The sequence below is a fragment of the Oncorhynchus mykiss genome, chromosome 16, assembly GCF_013265735.2.
Source record: "Oncorhynchus mykiss isolate Arlee chromosome 16, USDA_OmykA_1.1, whole genome shotgun sequence".
NCBI classification, from domain to species: Eukaryota; Metazoa; Chordata; class Actinopteri; order Salmoniformes; family Salmonidae; genus Oncorhynchus; species Oncorhynchus mykiss.
Genome location: NC_048580.1, coordinates 57,602,117 through 57,621,637, shown reverse-complemented (window position 1 = coordinate 57,621,637; position 19,521 = coordinate 57,602,117). Strand labels below are relative to the sequence as shown.

Sequence of the window (19,521 nt, the reverse complement as noted above, 5' to 3'; positions counted from 1 at the left end):
GTGGCATCCCACAAGGTTCGATAATTGGATCTTTGTTATTCCTAATCTATATCAATGACCTTGCTCCTGTGTCTTCTACCTTACTTCACATTCTCTTTGCTGATGACACCAATTTGATTTTATCACACAATAATTTTGATTCACTAATTAATGAAGCCAACTCAGGCATGGCAACATTTTCTGAATTGTTCCAGATAAACAAAACATCTTTAAATGTTAAAAATCTAACTTCACTGTATTCACTAGTAAGAATACGAAATATTGTACAATTCCATTTATTCAATTTGTCTGCAGCAAAGTGATGGAATCTATTAGTATCATCAGAAAGATTAGTGGTTTGGTTCATCAGGCTTGCTTCCTAACTCTATACTATAGCTTAATTTACCCATATACCATTTACTGTAATAGTGTCTGGGCCAGTACATATGCCTCCTACCTACACAAATTATTCATCATTCAAAATACATTTGCAAGACTAGCCACCTCCTCTAATTACCTGGCTCCATCTGCACCTTTGTTTAAGAAACTTACTATCAAGACAACAAGGTGACATAGCATATATGAGGTATGAAAAACTGATTGTTCACCCTCCCCCCATGGAGATAGGAGGAGTGACAGACACAAGTAATTCCATCCCACACACACACACACTGACTGAGTATCTCTCTCTCAGATTCCAACTGCTGATTCATGTTTGGACATAAATAAATACTGTAAATCTACCAAAGAAAGGTCTGTTAATTGCTCCCTTAAATATATTCAGTTTAAGGAACAAAATTCCTAAAATATGCTGTCTAGTGCATTCAAAGAATATTCATGTATTGGCAAAATCTCACTTGTACTCTTCTTTTGAGGATGCTGAGATCTCTATACATGGATATAATTTGTTCAGGAGGGACAGAAATAGATATGGTGGTGGAGTTGCAGTTTAAATCCAGAACAATATTCCAGCAATATAACGTAAGGACTTAATGGGGTGGCAGGTAACCTATTGGTTAGAGAGTTGGACGAGTAACCGAAAGGCTACAAGATCAAATCCCTGAGCTGACGAGGTAAAAATCTGTTGTTCTGCCACTGAACAAGGCAGTTAACCAACTGTTCCTAGGCCATCATTGAAAATAAGAATTTGTTCTTAACTGACTTGCCTAGTTAAATAAAGGTAAAAAATAAATGTTGAGCGCTATAGGTGCATTTACACATTTTACACCTATACTAGTTGGTTGCTGCTATAGGCCACTGAGATGATGATGTGAAGTCGGAAGTTTACATACACTTTAGCCAAATACATTCAAACTCAGTTTTTCACAATTCCTGACATTTAATCCAAGTAAAAATTCCATGTCTTAGGTCAGTTAGGATCACCACTTACTTTATTTTAAAAATGTGAAATGTCAGAAAAATAGAAGAGAGTATTACTTATTTTAGCTTTTATTTCTTTCATCACAGTCCCAGTGGGTCAGAATTTTACATACACTCAATTAGTATTTGGTAGCTTTGCCTTTAAATTCTTTACCTTGGGTCAAACATTTCGGGTAACCTTCCACAAGCTTCCCACAATAAGTTGGGTGAATTTTGGCCCATTCCTCCTGACAGAGCTGGTGGAACTGACTCAGGTTTGTAGGCCTCCTTGGTCACTTTTTCAGTTCTGCCCGCACATTTTCTATGGGATTGAGGTCAGGGCTTTGTGATGGCCACTCCAATACCTTGACTTTATTGTCCTTAAGCCATTTCGCCACAACTTTGGAAATATGCTTGGGGTCATTGTCAATTTGGAAGACCCATTTGCGACCAAACTTTAACTTCCTGACTGATGTCTTGAGATGTTGCTTCAATATATCCACATAATTTTCCTGCCTCATGATGCCATCTATTTTGTGAAGTGCACCAGTCCCTCCTGCAGCAAAGCACACCCACAACATGATGCTGCCACCCCCGCGCTTCACAGTTGGCATGTTCTTTGGCTTGCAAGCCTCCCCTTTTTTCCTCCAAACATAACGATGGTCATTATGGCCAAACAGTTATATTTTTGTTTCATCAGGCCAGAGGGCATTTCTTCAAAAATGACGATCTTTGTCCCCATGTGCAGTTGCAAACCGTAGTCTGGCTTTTTTTATGGCAATTTTGGAGCAGTGGCTTCTTCCTTTATGAGCGGCCTTTCAGATTATGTCAATATAGGTCTCGTTTTACTGTGAATATAGATACTTTTGTACCTGTTTCCTTCAGCATCTTCACAAGGTCCTTTGCTGTTGTTCTCGGATTGATTTGCACTTTTCGCACCAAAGTGCGTTCATCTCTAGGAGACAGAACGCGTCTCCTTCCTGAGCGGTATGACGGCTGCGTGATCTCATGGTGTTTATACTTGCGTGCTATTGTTTGTACAGATGAACGTGGTACCTTCAGGCGTTTGGAAATTGCTCCCAAGGATTAACCAGATTTTTATTCTGAGGTCTTGGCTGATTTCTTTTGATTTTCCCATAATGTCAAGCAAAGAGGCACTGAGTTTGAAGGTAGGCTTTGAAATACATCCACAGGTACACCTCCAATTGACTCAAATGGTGTCAATTATCTTATCAGAAGCTTCTAAAGCCATGACATCATGTTCTGGAATATTCCAAGCTGTTTAAAGGCACAGTCAACTTAGTGTATGTAAACTTCTGACCCACTGGAATTGTGATACAGTGAATTATAAATGCAATAATCTGTCTTTATACAGTTATTAGAAAAATGACTTGTGTCATGCACAAAGTAGATGTCCTAACTGACTTGCCAAAACTATAGTTTGTCATTAAGGAGACATTTGTGGCGTGGTTGAAAAACAAGTTTTAATGACTCCAACCTGAAGGGAATGTACACTTCCGACTTCAACTGTATGTAAATAAGCTATTTCTGTTTTTATATATACATTTGAACATTTTCTAAAAATCTATTTCCACTTTGTCATCATGGGGTATTGTGTCTAGATTGATGGAGGACAAATGTATTTAATCAATTACAAAAAAAGGCTGTAACATAACAAAATGTGGAAAGAGGGAAGGGGTCTGAATACTTTATGAATTCACTGTATATACTCTTTTAAAAAAAGGGTTCCAAAAGGGTTCTAAAAGGGTTCCTCAGCTGTCCTTATAGGATAAACGTTTTTGGCTCCAGGCAGAACCCCGTTCTAGGTAAAACCCTTTTGGCTTCAATGTAGAACCCTCTGTGGAAACACATTCACACACTGGACAGACAAGCACAAATGCAAACAAAAACACACTATACACAACACCCATTATTTCAGTCTTAACAATGTATCACACATGTCCCTTGACCCAGGAACACACATCCCTGACACCCAACAGATTCTTCCCTGAGGAGACTAAATCCCACAAGTCATTGCACATCTCCTGTCTGTGTTCCCCAGGGTCTATTTTAACAAACCTAACACAATGATCAATCCAAATGCTGGTAGTTGCGCTATAGGTGTCCGGGGTGGGGGGGGGGGGGGGTTCAGAAATATTTTTTTTTACAACCACAATTATTGGCACCGTTGCTGGAGTTGGCGCGAAAGGGCTGGGTTTTGATACACAAACAACTTGTGGGTGTGTCGAGGATTGGCTGCTTGCTGGCCAACTTGCTCCATGGCTAAATATGTGGTTGCTTCAATTTGTGTACACTACCGGTCAGAAGTTTTACAACACCTACTCATTCAACGTTTTTTTCTTTATTTTTACTATTTTCTACATTGTAGAATAATAGTGAAGACATCAAAACTATGAAATAACACACATGGAATCATGTAGTAACCAAAAAAGTGTTAAACAAATCAAAATATATGTTATATTTGAGATTCTTCAAATAGCCACCCTTTGCCTTAATGACAGTTTTGCACACACATGGCATTCTCTCAACCAGCTTCACCTGGAATGCTTTTCCAACAGTCTTGAAGGAGTTCCCACATATACTGAGCACTTGTTGGCTGCTTTTCCTTCAATCTGCGGTCCAGATCATCCCAAACCATCTCAACTGGGTTGAGGTCGGGTGATTGTAGAGGCCAGGTCATCTGATGCAGCACTCCATCACTCTCCTTCTTGGTCAAATAGCCCTTACACAGCCTGGAGGTGTTTTGGGTCATTGTCCTGTTGAAAAACAACTGATAGTCCCACTAAGCGCAAACCAGATGGGATGGCGTATCGCTGCTGAATGCTGTGGTAGCAATGCTGGTTAAGTGTGCCTTGAATTCTAAATAAATCATTGATAGTGTCACCAGTAAAGCACCATCACACCTCCTCCTCCATGCTTCACGGTGGGAACAATAGATGCAGAGATCATCCGTTCACAAAGACACGGCGGTTGGATCAAAAATTGCAAATTTGGACTCCATCGGTCTAATGTCCATTTCTCGTGTTTCTTGGCCCAAGCAAGTCTCTTCTTATTTTTGGTGTCCATTAGTAGTGGTTTCTTTGCAGCAATTCGACCATGAAGGCCTGATTCACACAGTCTCCTCTGAACAGTTGATGTTGAGATGTGTCTGTTACTTGAACTCTGTGAAGCATTTATTTGTGCTGCAATTTCTGAGGCTGGTAACTCTGAGGCTGGTCATTTTTCCTCTGCAGCAGAGGTAACTCCGGGTCTTCCTTTCCTGTGGCGGTCCTCATGAGAGCCAGTTTCATCATAGCGCTTGATGGTTTTTTCTTGTTTTTGATGGACTGTCATTTGTCTTTGCTTATTTGAGCAGTTTTTGCCATAATATAGACTTGTTCTTTTACCAAATGTTCTGTATACCTCCCCTACCTTGTCACAACATAAGAAGCAAATCAATTCCACAAATGAACTTTTAACAAGGCACACCTGTTAATTGAAATGCCTTCAAGGTGACTACCTCATTCCAGGTGACTATGCTGGTTGAGAGAATGCTAGGTGTGCAAAGTTGTCATCAAGGCAAAGGGTGGCTACTTATAAATATATTTTGATTTGATTAACACTTTTTTGGTTACTACAGGATTCCATATGTGTTAGTTCATAGTTTTGAATATAGTATAATATAGAAAATAGTAAAAAATAGTTTAAAAAATAGTAAAAATAAAGAAAAACCTTGGAATGAGTAGGCGTGTCCAAACTTTTGACTGGCACTGTACATCTATGAACAGAGTGATTCTCATACCTGATTGCTTGGTGGTGAGGGAGTGGGTTGCCCCATCAGGGCCAGTTTGACCGTGGTCTCCCACACGTGTGGACCGCTGGCAGTGACCGTGAACTGGACCGGTGCGGTCAGGCTGGTCACCTCTCTCTGGGCGTAGATGGACCCGTCAGCGCCAATGCTGAACCTGGGGTCACTGCTCTGAAAGACCACCCTCTCATTCGCCATACAGTCATCAAAACTCACTGGAGAGAGAGAGAGAGAGAGAGAGAGATAGTCTATATCCAGTTTCACTAATTACACACAATCATTAAAAAGAGGCAGTGGAACAGCTTATTAGACAGAAGCAGAGATTGAATGAAACTCGAAACCCAACTATGTGTCTGAACCTCCCGACTCCACAGCTGACTGAACACACTATTGACTACAACCACAGGCTAATATGCAGCAAATTAGCATGAAATTGAGAAAGTGTCCTTATCCTTCACCTCCCTGAAAAACGAAAGAATTGAGGGAGGAGGGAGGGGACGAGATTCAGTTACTCCACATAACACAATGTAGACATCAAATCAAAGAAGAAGAATGCCTCGTCATAAAGACAACATATTGTCTTGCAAATGAATTTGTTCTTATCTTCATGGGTTCTATTATGGGTTCATTATTCTGTGACCAAACACTTTCCCACCACCAACACTTCCACGCCCATCTCCAAGCCCAGGGACCAGGGCAGTCAACTTACACTGAGTGTACAAACATCAGGAACATCTTCCTAATATTGAGTTGTACCACCTCTCACCTCTCCCTTCCTATTTTGCACTCAGAGCAGCCTCAATTCTTCGGGGCATGGACTCTACAAGGTGTCTAAAGCGTTCCACAGGGATGCTGGCCCATGTTGACTCCAATGCTTCCCACAGTTGTGAAGTTGGCTGGATGTCCTTTGGGTGGTGGACAATTCTTGATACACACAGGAAACTGTTGAGCATTAAAAAAACAGCATCATTGCAGTTCTTGACACAAACCGGTGCGCCTGGCACCAACTACCATACCCTGTTCAAAGGCACCCTCTGAATGCACAATCCATGTCTCAATTGTCTCAAGGTTGAAAAATCCTTCTTTAACCTGTCTCCTCCCGTTCATCTACACTGATTGAAGTGGATTGTGTCATTAATAAGGGATCATAGCTTTCACCTGGATTCATCTGGTCAGTCTATAATGGAAAGAGTAGATTTTCTTAATGTTTTGTACACTCAGAGTATGTCTTGCTCTGTCTCTCTACCTCCCTCTTTTCTCTCTCTCGGTTCTCTCTCGCTCTCCCTCCCTCCTTCCCATGGATTACAGTGTCTAGACAGCATCTTGAGAGAGAAACCTTGGGCTGAAGAATGTAACTCACCAGTCTGTTCACTCACCAGATTTCCATCCCACAGCCACCTCCACCACTACAACAACTGAACCAGGGCTCCATGTGCAGTACAGTATAAACTATCTTTTAGTTCTAATGCTGTTACCTCTCCCTCCTCTGGGCCCAGTGGTGGTGATGTATATGTTATAACATCATTAACCCTCTCTCTGAAATTGAGCCCAGACAAAATATGACTCCGTCTTTGCCTGGCAACAGGTGTTGTCTAAGGACAGGCGCCCCAGTCTAGACTGTGGTGTAGGGGAACTGAAGAGGGTACTGTAAATTACTAAGAGAGACAGGAAAAAACAGCGGTAGCCCTGTGCAGTATCAGTATATCAGGGGCCTCCCGGGTGGCGCAGTGGTCTAGGGCACTGTGCCACCAGAGACTCTGGGTTCGCGCCCAGGCTCTGTTGCAGCCGGCCATGACTGGGAAGTCCGTGGGGCGACGCACAATTGGCCTAGCGTCGTCCAGGTTAGGGAGGGCTTGGCCAGTAGGGATATCATTGTCTCACCTGTGGCGGGCCCGGGCGCAGTGCACGCCAACCAAGGTTGCCAGGTGCACGGTGTTTCCTCCAACACATTGGTGCGGCTGGCTTCTGGGTTGGATGCATGCTGTGTTAAGAAGCAGTGCGGCTTGGTTGAGTTGTGTTTCGGAGGACGCATGACTTTCAACCTTCGTCTCTTCTGAGCCCATACGGAAGTTGTAGCGATGAGACAAGATAGTAATTACTAACAATTGGACACCACACAATTGGGGAGAAAAGGAGGTAAAATATATATTTTTCACACATTCAACACATTCACCTGCCCTCTCCCTCTCTCTTCCCCTTTCTCCCAGTTCTTTATCTCTTTCTACCCTCCCTATCTCTCTTTCTTCTCTGTCTGTTTTCTATTCAGCATCTCCACTCTGGCAGAGAGTAGTTTTTGGACAAACAAACGCTACAGTTGGCAAACAACGCTGATACCGTTTGGAAAGCTGCCCGATTATATTAGTAAAGAGGAAGTTATATTCAAATTCAAAAATGTTTTATTGCAATGACAAGTGCCCATGTATTGATGCAACAGTCAAATATGTGCATATAAAGAGCAGCAGGTGGTCTCGCCCTCTCTCTCTTTTTTTCTCTCTCTCCATCTATCTTCCTCTCTCTCTATCCCCCTTTCTCTCTATCTCTCTCTGGGCACAGAGCCAGTGGTGCAGTAGTATTGCAGTTGTGGTTGGCAGCCTTATACAGAAGAACCACAGAGAAAGGGAGGGAGAGCTTAGCAATCTGATAGACTTGCATCAGGGGCCTGTGTGTTTGAGTGTAGGGGTGGCATTCCAGCCCTTTGGTGGACTGCATGGGGACTTAACTCAGACGTGCTAATAGGTAGGTGTGTATATAGCCTTTACCTGGTATACTAGCTCACCTTCACAGCCCTTATATCCACCCTAATACCTTCCCTGTGTTCCAATGCCAGATGCCTAAAAAACAAAGGAAAGAGGAAACTCTCTTTCCCTTCTTACCTACAATCTCCCTTCCTGCATTCTGGAGAGGCATGTGGAGGACCACCTCTGAACTGGCTGATCACACTTTGGTAGTACCTCTGTCATGAGCTTTGTTCGATTTGAGAGTTGTTTTTGCATTGGGTTTACATAGTGCATCTCTGTGTGTTCATAAGTCACAACATGGCCAAAGGAGAGCTGTATGAGAAGCTGTCTGCTGTCTGTGTCAAAACCAGCTGAACAAGGTGCTGCCTGCCAATATCTCCTTTTTTCTCTGTGTGGAGCCTTTCTCTCTCTCCATCCCCAACTGAGGCAACCTCATTTGTTCCTTTGTCTCTCTCTCTTCAGTTGTATCTCTATGTGTGACAGAGATAGAGTTTGTCAGTATGTGTGTGTGCCTGCGCCTGTGAGTGTGTTTGTGCGTGTGTTTGCCAGATTGTCTGTCTGTCCCGTGGTGACAAAAGCTAAACAAAAAGATTCTGCGACAACAACCAAAACAATCTACATGAGTGATAGGCCAAGTATCCAATTGGAATACCTAGAGGTACCTAGAGGCACCTATTGTTGGAACAATCAGAAATAAAAGAACACTACCAGCTCCAGTTCTTTGTCAGCAGCCCCTCAGCCCCCGATACACAGTGCACCACACACACACCCCTCCCTCATACACAAACACACACTTATACAAAACTCCAAAGAGTGCCACTTCTTAACGGTTATGTCGGGTCGATAGCAGAATGAGAGAGATTATAAAAATCTGCCCACAACAGCAGCACTGAAGCCCAATGGTCCACTTCACTGCTGCACATAAACAAGCCCTCTAAAGCTGGACGGTGCTCTGCATTGATCGGACAAAAAAGACCCAACTCCCACAGTGCCAAAGCAGCTAGCGCTCAATCGCTAAAACCGCTAACCCAGAAGGCAGAAACTCAGAGCAGTCACGGCAATAAACTGCTATGGCTACAGCTACGCTACAAATGTTCCATCCCCAGGGTTGAATCTATTTTATTCCTCCTCCAACAATATTCCATTGGAGAGAATAAAAGGAGAAGGTTGGGAAAGGTTTAAGGGGGTTGCTTCAGTGGACATGCAGGCAAATCAGAATAATGTGTGACGGAACCTCTCTCTCTCTCCCTCCCTCTCTCCCTCTCTTGCAGTGCATGCTGGGAGTTTTTTGGAGTGTGGTGTGGAGGGCTCTGTCCTAACTAACTTTCTTGATTATTTTCTTGGTCTTTTCTTTCAACTTTATTTTTCTATGGTGAAGGGTTAGTGCAATATTTGTTTTAGCGATATCCACAGTTTTTTTCAAAGTTAGGGTGGAAGAGGACAGAGTAACTTTCCTGGGGTTTGGAAGGTGTGGTGTGGGTAATGTCTTCTCAGTCTAGCGCGGAGGAGACGCTGTCGATACAGCATGGATTCAGGTGTGTTCCTGAGAATGGAGTTAAGGTGGAGGAGGTTCTGCTTGCGGTCGGTGAACATGTAGGAGCTGAATTTATACATTCTGCTTCTAGAATGAACAAAGCTGTGGTTGTGTTCATGAAAAGAGCTAATTTGGTTGGTAGGCTAATTGCTAGCGGAATATTTGTAAGGGATGTGTTGGTGTCAATTTTACCTCTCTCTACCCTTTGACAAGAGTGGTAGTTGCAAATTTGCCTCTGTTTATTACGGATGATCAAATCCGGAAAGAGCAGAGTCAGTTTGGTAAGTTTGCTAGTGGTTTTCGTGTACTGTCGGCAGGTTTTCAGGCAGATGCCGTTAAACACAGTGTTTATGTTTCTGAACAACAATGAGCAACAACTAAATGTGCATTTTAAAGTGAGACATGGGGAGGGGCTCTATGCAGGGTTTGCCAGCACAGATAGTCTATGTGTTTTGAATGTGGGGATTTGGGGCATAAGAGCTTTGCGTGCCCACATAAAGCCCGTAGACAAGGAGGGTACAAGCGCCAGTGGGGGAAATCGAGGTCAAAGTGCAGGGGGTAAGGAGATGTAGACAGCAGAAGCTGGGCCTAGTCATGCCAGGGAAGGTGGTGTAGATGAGGCTGGGCCTAGTCAGGCTAGAGATGGTGGTGTAGATGAGGCTGGGCCTGGTCAGGCTAGAGATGGTGGGGTAGCTGAGGCTGGGTCTAGTCAGGCTATGGATGGTGGTGTAGCGGAGGCTGGGTCTAGTCAGGCTAGAGATGGTGGGGTAGCTGAGGCTGGGTCTAGTCAGGCTATGGATGGTGGTGTAGCGGGGGTTGGGTCTAGTCAGGCTATGGATGGTGGGGTAGTGGAGGTTGGGTCTAGTCAGGCTATGGATGGTGGTGAAGCGGGGGCTGGGTCTAATCAGGCTAGAGATGGTGGGGTAGTGGAGACTGGGTCTAGTCAGGCTAGAGATGGTGGGGAAGCGGAGGCTGGGTGTAGTCAGGCTAGAGATGGTGGGGTAGCTGAGGATGGGCCTAGTCATGCCAGGGAAGGTGGTGTAGATGATGCTGGGTCAAGTCAGGTTATTCTAGTGGATGAGGAGAGTATAGTGGGGAAGTGTAAGAGATTAGGGGGGAGGAGGAGGGTGTCAAGCAGAAAAGGAAAAAGGCTGTGGGCAAAGGTACCATGGAAATTTTGCCTGTTGCTGTGGGTGATCGCCTGACCAGAGAAAAAGGGCAGGTGGTCAGGGTGGGAGATAGAGATGAGAAGGAAAGGGAGTCTGAGGAATCGGATGAGGAGTTCTTTTTTTTAGACTCCTCTTCAATGGGCCCGGAGCTGACAGCCAGTCAAGCAGAGGGGTCTAAGTACACGTTGAGAGAATTGACAAGGTTCCTGAATGAGACTAATGTGAAAAAAAATATATTGAGGCTTTTTCTTCTGATCCTAGAAAGTTTGTAAGATCAGTACAACATGCTATGAAAAATGAGGGGCATGGTGTCCTCTCACCCAGGAAACGGTTTAGGAAGTGGGTCACAACAGTGCGTAAAGGTTTACCTTCAGACACTGTTTAGATGTATATTTTCTTTCTGACACTGGAGCTTTTTGAGCTTTGCTATTGGTCTCTTTCTCTGCTGGCATTTCTCCCACTTTTTATGGAGACTCTTTGGGTAGACTCGCTCAATATAAATGGCACCAGAATGCGGGAAAGTGGAGTGTGTTGGGTGAATATGTAAAACAAAAAACAGTACAGGTGTTGTTTCTGCAGGAGATGCATAATGATGTGTTGAATGAAGTCGATTGGGGGCTCTGGTGGAAAGGGGCAAGTGTGTTGAGCCATGGGACAAATTTTAGTGCAGGAGTGGCAGTCCTTTTTGCACCGGGGCTGTCTGTAAAACCTCCTCAAAGGAGGTGTGTAAAGGTAGGCTGCTTGTTGTTAAAGCAGAAATTAACAACATGGGATTTGTCTTTATAAATGTGTATGTGCCTAACACAACGAGAGCGGGGGGGGGGGGGGGGGGGGGGTTCTATTTGGGAGCCTTAGACAAGAACTCTCATAGGTAGCGCCTGAGGAGACGCTGGTGGTCAGAGGGGAATGGAACTGTTCAATGGACTATATGAAAGACAGAAATGGGGAAGAGCCTCATTCAGTGTCAGTGGGAGTGTTAAGGGACATCGACCCAGTGGATGTTTGGAGAACTAAACATCCAAACACAAGACAGTATACACGGGTGAAGTTTTTTGGGGCTAGGTTGAGTGCAGACCGACTTGATCGGTTTTACATGTCTAGGAATCGGAGCAATAGGCTGCTGGGCGCTACCATTCTCCCGGTGGGGTTTTCGGATCATCACATAACCATGGCTCGACTGTCTATTTCACCAGGGCCCCGGCAGGCATCTTATTGGAAGTTCAATGTAAAGCTCTTACAAGATGTGGCTTTTTGCTCAGGTTTCCAGATCTTTTGGGAAAGGTGGGGGCAGCGAAGAGAGGAGTATGAGTCTCTGAGTCAATGGTGGGATGGGGGGAAAGTCCAAATTCGGCTTTTCTGTCAACAGTACACAGCTCTCACATCCTCAGAGGCTAGGAGAGTATTGGGGGAACTAGAACGTTGTATTAGTGAGATAGAGGTAGAGATGGTGGGGCAAGGCAATGTAGGCCTCCAGGCTAATTTAGCTGAATTACGTAGGGACCTGGGCAGTTTTTTCCAAGTTAAAGCAAAGGGAGCACTTGTAAGAGCTAGGTTCTCCATGCTCAATGAGATGGATGCTCCCAGCTCCTTCTTCTTTGGTTTGGAAAGACAGAGCAGTGAAGCCAAGGGTATGCATTGTCTACGGCTGTCTGATGGGCGGGTGACCTCTATGGTGGGTGAGATGCGGGAGTAGACTGTGGAGTTTTATACTGAATTGTATAGGGCAGAAGTGTGTGATGCTATGTGTGCTCAAGTCTTGTTCACAGGACTCCCTAAGCTCTCTCTGGCACAGAGGGATGAAATGGACATTCCTCTGTTGTCCCATGAACTGGCAGAGGCCGAAACCCAGATGTCCCCCGGTCGTGCACCGGGGGTCGATGGACTCCCAGTGGAGTTTTATAAAACTTTCTGGGGAATAATTGGACAGGACTTCTTTTGCATGTTGCGTGAATGCGTCGGGGTAGGAGAGTTGCAGATGAGCTTCCGTCGGACGGCTCTGACTTTCCTGCCCAAAAAAGGGGACTTGTGTGAACTTAAGAACTGGAGGCCTGTGGCATTACTCTGTACAGACTACAAGATATTTGCCAAGGTCCTCTCTAACAGACTGAAGTCCCATTTTGACTCGATAGTACATAAGGACCAAACATATTGTGAACCGGGACGCTCAATCACGGACAAGTTGTTCTTAATCAGGGACATGTTGGACTTGTCGAGAGGTTCTAATGTGAACTTTGAACTGGTCTCTTTAGATCAAGAGTGGACCATGTATTTTGATAGAGTGGACCATGAGTATCTGTTTAATGTGATGTCTGTGTTTGGGTTTGGGGAAAGGTTTTTGACCTGTGTGAAGCTGTTGTATGCTGTGGCGTCATGTATGGTCAAGGTGGGAGGGGGGCTCAGTAGGCCAGTCTGGGTGAGATGGGGCATTAGACAAGGATGCCCTCTATCGGGGCAGTTATACACACTAGCCATTAAGCCTTTTTAAGGACTGCTACGCAGGAGACTGCAGGGAGTGTGCTGGCCAGCAATGGATGTGGTGACAGGCATAGCAGTGTCAGCATATGCATATGATGTTTCTGTGATAGTCAGGGATGATCAGGATATGCAGGCACTAGAGACCAGTCTGAAGGTGTACGAGGGAGCTTCATCAGCTTAGGTAAACTGGGGCAAGAGCAAAGCTCTGTTATGTGGGGTGTGGGGGGATAGGGCTCCTCCTCTGCTTCCAGGGGGTTTGCAGTGGGGTTGTGAAGGGCTTAAAGTGTTGGGGGTGTACCTGGGCTCAGAGAAGTGGGTAAGAAAGAACTGGAAGGGGCTGTAACAGGCAGTGGTGTCAAGACTGGCCAGGTGGAGGTGGCTCCTGTCCCAAGTGTCATATAGAGGGAGGGTGCTGTTAATTAACAACCTGGTGGCATCTTCCATGGGGCATAAACTGGCTGTCCTCAACCCCGCAGACCAGCAACGCAAGCTGGTGGACTTCTTCTGGTCTGGCCATCACTGGCTGAAGGCAGCAGTGTTGTACATGACCGTTCACAAAGGAGGACAGGGCCTGGTGGAACTGGAGAGCAGGATGGCTGCTTTCAGGCTAAAGGCGGTGCAGAGACTGCTGTACCATGCTGATGTTGGCTGGAGGGAGCCAGCATGTGCGCTGCTGAGGAGAGCTGGCGGATTAGGGTTGGACCGGCAGCTGTTCCTCATGAAGCTGGAGAGGCTGAGTACAGCAGGTCTCTCAGATCTTTACTCTACAGTGCTGAGGGCCTGGCAGCTGCTAAGGCCCATACGAGAAGGGGGTGTGGAGCCTGGGCTATGGGTGTGGGAGGAGCCTATCTTCCACAACCCAGCCATCCCTTTGAGATCGGTTCAGTCGGCCACCCTGCAGAGGCAACTGATGGCAGGGGGTTTACAAAGGCTGGGTGACCTGAGACTGCTGGGAGAGGAAAACCCCGGAAGTCTTGGCACAACAAACAGGAATAACGTCTCTTAGATTGCTGGAGAGCTTCCTGGAGGAGGTCCAGGAGGCACTGTCTGAGCCGGTAAGGGGGATGTTTGAGCGGACAAAGGGAGAGGGGCCACCAATGTTTCCACCACTGCAGGTGACTGCAGAGACTGGAGACTGGCAAGGGGGTCTGGAGGACTTGTTCGATTTTAACACTCCGAGCCTGGGGGAGTTTGAGAATGTGGGAGTTAAAGCCCTCTACAACCTCTGCGTTAAGGTTAGGAACATTAGAAGCCTAACAGGAGTGAAGGCACATCAGTGGCAGGGGGCATGTGGGGCGGAGAGTATGGTGGGTTTTAGGTGGAGGGGGCTCTACAAACCCCCAGTACCAAAGAGGTCAGGGGACCTCCAGTGGAGGGTTCTACATGGAGCCCTGGCCACTAACAGCTGGTTGGCACGGGTTGAACTGGGAATTGGGCAGGGGTGTCTTTTCTGTAAAATGAAAGAAACTGTGATTCATGTGTTTTCTGTGTGCACCAGGTTAATGCCTTTAATGTCTCTGTTAGAATATCTGTGTGAGAGTTTGGGGGTGGTTTTTATTGTTGGGATGTTTATTATGGGATACAGGTATTCGAGTAAGGAGAAAGCCAATTGTGTTTAGTTGAATTTTCTGTTTGCTCATGCAAAGTTAGCTATTTGGCTAACAAGGAAGAACAGGGTCAAAGGTGGGGGGTTAATAGACTCTTTACTATTGTTTAATGGGATGGTCTCTGCGTGCCTTAGGGTTGAGTTTGAGTTCTATAAAATGAGTAGAGATGTTTGAGGAGATATGGTGTGTTGGTGTGCTGTCTGTATAGCTGGGAAAGATGTTTTGGATATACGGTTGTAGAAGTGGGTATTGTGATGTTGGTTTGTAAAGGCAATGCTACCAAATACTAATTGAGTGTATGTAAACTTCTAACCCAATGAGAATGTGTGTGTCTCTCTCTCTCTCTGCATGCTGGGAGTTATTGGTACATGCTGGGAATTGTTTGAGTGAAGGAGTGCGTGTGTTGTGGAGAGTTAGATATTCACAACTTTCTTTCGGTTTGCTATTTCTTGGTGGCATTTTTTTTTTTTTTTTTTTTTTTTTTTTCTTCTGTGCATGATTAAGGTTATTATTTTTGTTGTGGTATAATTAAGTATTTTGTTTATCGTATGGAAATGACCCTGATTTTGGCAGGGATGGCAGCCCGAATGGGGATGCCGTCCCTGTCACTTCGGCACGGCTTTAGGTGTGTTACTGAAGCTACTGTCACGGTGGAGGAGTTTCTGGTCACCGTAGGAGAGAAGGTAGGCTATGAGAATATTGCTTATGCATCCCGGATGAATAAAGCGGTGGTGGTATTTCTTAAAGAAGAGTGTCTGGTTGATCGGATGGTTGAGCATGGCGTACTTCTTAAAGGAATGTTTATTCAAGTTACGCCGCTTTTTTCTCCATCAACAAGGGTAACGATTTCAAATGTACCACCGTTTATTCCAAATGAGCTATTGGAGCGCGAGTTATTGCGCTTTGGGAAGTTTGCCAGTTCAATTAAGGTTGTCCCGTTGGGTTGCAAACACCTGGCGTTGAAACAGGTAATGTCATTTCTGCAACAGGCATTTATGTTTTTTGGACTCACCGGAGCAGACTTTAGAGTTATCGTTTACAATCAAGTATGACAATAGACTGTATATGGTTTATGGTGGTACGGGTAGTCAACAGTGTTTTGAGTGCGGGGATGTTGGTCATAAGCGACATGCTTGCCCGAAAAGGGAGAAGGCCGAGGGAGGGGCGCAGGTGGCCATCATAACGTCTGGGCCCTCTGACGTAGGGAGAGGTGGACCGACAGCGGTAGAGCAGCCAAAAGCCCCTGTTGCTGAGGAACAAGTTATCCGTGTTGAGGGCACGTAGTTGCAACTTGTATTAGAGGGAAATGTTATGCTACAGAAAAGTATTGTTGTAGAAGGTAAGGATGTATCTGAAGAGCCAGTTCCTCAGACTGGTGAGCAGGTGCCCAGTACGAGTGCTGGGGTAAAGGAGGGGGTTCATGTGGAGCTTGGCTCCCAGGTAGTGGAGGAGATACCCACTACGCGTAACGGGGTACAGGAGGGGGTTCATGTGGAGCTAGGCTCCCAGGTAGTGGAGGAGGTGCCAACTATGAATGCTGGGGTAAAGGAGGGGGTTCATGTGGAGCTAGGCTCCCAGGTAGTGGAGGAGATACCCACTACGAGTAACGGGGTACAGGAGGGGGTTCATGTGGAGCTAGGCTCCCAGGGAGTGGAGGAGATGCCCACTACGAGTGCTGGGGTTCATGTGGAGCTAGGCTCCCAGTTAGTGGAGGAGATGCCCACTATGAGTAGTGATGTTCAGGTGGGGCTAGTCTCCCAGGTAGTGGAGGAGATGCCTGGTACGAGTGATGAGGTGCATGTGGGGAGTGTTGAAAGGGATGTGGTAGAGGGGAGTCAGTTGTCTGTGGTCTCAGCTGAGGATCAGGAGAATGATATGGATATCTCTTTTGATATGACAGCTGCTGGTGAGGACTCAGTTTATGATCTAGAGGAGGTAAATGGGTTTCTGGATCAGACTTTTGGGAAATCTGTCAAATTGGCAGATTATTTTGATGTTGATAAGTTTGTGAGGTCAGCTGTGATGTTACAGAAGACAGTGAGGTTAGACCAATTGAGTGAGAAGAAGCAGTTTCGCTTGAGGAAATGTATTACTGCTGTTGCAGCAGCAAAAGGTGGTGGGAAACGTAGTCAGGTTAAGAGAATAAAAATAAATGATGATGATCATTCTTCATAGGGTGTCTTTTTTCTTCGGCTTTTCTTTTCTCTTTTCTATATGGAGGTACTAAGGGTAGGTTCTCTCAATATTAATGGGGGAAGGGACAGGAATAAGAGGGCTTGGGTATTAGAAGTAATAAAACAGAAAAGGCTTAATGTAGTTTTCCTACAGGAGACACATAGTGATGAGGAAAATGAGGTTGACTGGGGTATGTGGTGGGAGGGGCAGCATGTACTCAGCCATGGTACTAATTTCAGTGCTGGGGTGGCAATATTGTTTTCCTCAGGCTTAGGGGTGACTGTGGTATCTACAACAGAGATTGTCAAGGGTCGGGTTTTATTGGTCAAGGTGGATGTTATGGGGTTTTTGTTTATTTTTTTGAATGTTTATGCTCCTAATGAGGGTACAGAGCGTATTGCTATATTTTATCAAATAAAGGAAACCTTAAGACAGTGTGATCAAGAGGTGTGTATGGTTTTAGGGGGTGACTGGAACTGTACAGTGGATTTTACTGTTGATCGCACCGCTGAAGAACCACACCTGCGGTCAGCCACTTGCCTGTCTGGCCTATTAACTGAGTTTGAGCTTTCTGATGTGTGGAGAGTAAGGAATGCAAAAGTTAGGCAGTACACATGGCTAAAAATTAATGAAGGTCGTGTCAGTGCAGCAAGGTTAGACAGGTTGTATGTATCTGAGCAATACTGTAGTAGGGTTGGAAAGTGTGCCATTACTCCTGTGGGTTTCTCTGATCATCATATTGTTACTGTTGATATTCACTTGTCCTGTCCACGAAGGTAGTCACCTTACTGGTATTTTAATGTTAAATTGTAACATGTCATGTTTTGTGAAAGGTTTTTGTTGTTTTGGAAAAAATGGAGGGGTATAAAAGGGAATTTTGAGTCCTTGAGACAATGGTGGGAGGTTGGGAAGGCCCAAATATGAGTATTTTGTCAACAGTATACTGCTCTGTCTCAAATTGAAGTTAAAGAGACTATCAAGGCCCTTGAACAGGACATCAAATCTATTGAATTGAAGCTGCTCACTCAGAACGACCCTGGACTAGTCATGAACTTACAGGACAAGAGACATGAACTGAGGTCGTTTCTGCATGAAAGAGTGAAGGGTGCCTTGATTAGGACTCGTTTCGCTTCCCTCAAGGACATGGATGCTCCTAGCGCTTTTTTTTAACCTAGGACAGTCGACATTTCAACGTAAACAGATGGTCTGCCTTCGTCTACCTGATGGGAAGGTGACCACGGATGACATTGAAATGCGTCAACATGCCGTGGATTTCTACTCATCCCTCTATAAGGCAGAGGATTGTGACTCTCTGTGTACTGAACAGTTGTTACACGGTCTTCCTCAATTGGGACCTGAGCAGAGAGTTGCATTGGACGCTGACATTACACTGCAAGAGCTGTCCACAGCAGTTATGCAGCTCTCAACAGGCCGAGCCCCTGGCATCGATGGTTTGCCATCTGAGTTTTATAAGCACTTTTGGGGGTCTATTGGGGAGGATTTTAATGAAGTGGTGTGTGAATATTTTCATGAGGGTTCTCTTCCTGTATCCTGTCAACGTGCGGTGCTTTCACTGTTGCCAAAAAAGGGGGATTTGGCTCTCATAAAAAATTAGAGACCTGTTGCTTTGCTGTGCGCAGAATACAAAATGGTTTCTAAATGTCTCTCAAACAGGTTGAAAGAGTATCTGGGATTGTTGAACCACAAGGACCAGTCCTACTGTGTACCTGACCGCTCTATTGTTGACAATTTGTTTCTGATAAGAGATGTTTTAGACATTTGTAAACTGTCTGATGTAAATGTGGGTTTACTTTCGTTGGATCAGGAGAAGGCTTTTGAACGTGTGGACCACCAGTACTTGTTTAAAACAATGAAAGCCTTTGGGTTTGGGGATGTTTTTCTGTCTTGGATGAATTTATTGTATGCTGGGGCCTCGTGTATGGTGAAGGTGGGTGGTGGTTTGAGTTGCCCCTTCCCTGTCCAAAGGGGCATCAGGCAGGGATGCCCAATTTCAGGGCAGTTATATAGTCTGGCGATTGAACCAATGCTTTGTTTTTTAAGAGCGAAGCTTACTGGTTTCTCTGTGCCAGGTGTAATGAAGGGTCCCACAATAGCACTGTCTGAGTATACAGATGACGTGATCGTTTTTATTACAGGGGGTGAGGATGTTAAGGTTCTCTCAAAAACTTTAAAGGTGTATGAGGGGGCCTCCTCAGCTAGAGTCAATTGGGGAAAGAATGAAGCGCTGAGCCCAGGTCAGCTTCAGACGGGGTCCGCTCCACGGTTACCAGGGGGGCAGAGATGGGATGAAGACTTTGGGGGGTTTTCTAGGCTCCGATGTCTTTCAGAAAATGAACTGGGAGGGTGTAGCGGAGAAAGTGTGTGCCAGACTGTCAAGGTGGAAATGGGTGCTGCCCCAGCTGTCTTATAGGGGAAGGGTCCTGGTAGCTAATAATCTTGCTGCCTCTACCCTGTGGCACAGACTAATGATTTTGCAGCCACCAAAGGGTCTGATACAAGAGCTTCAGAGGACCCTTGTCAATTTCTTCAAGTCTGGGCAACACTGGATTAAAACTGCAGCCCTGTACCTGCCACTGCACGAGGGTGGGCAAGGCATGGTGGACATTTCCTTAAGGATCATGGCTTTCCGGCTCCAAGCAGCCCAGAGATTGTTGTA

At 45.4% G+C, this 19,521-nt stretch overlaps 1 protein-coding gene across 1 annotated transcript in view; it reads right to left on the bottom strand.

Moving 5' to 3' along the window:
• LOC110492389 (cadherin-4) overlaps positions 1 to 19,521 on the bottom strand; it is a 542,831-nt gene that overhangs the window by 166,959 nt on the left and 356,351 nt on the right. Inside the window, exon 4 of the mRNA XM_021566660.2 lies at positions 5,141 to 5,361. Coding sequence (XP_021422335.2) covers positions 5,141 to 5,361 — 221 coding nt within the window. The remainder of the gene's footprint in view (positions 1 to 5,140; positions 5,362 to 19,521) is intronic.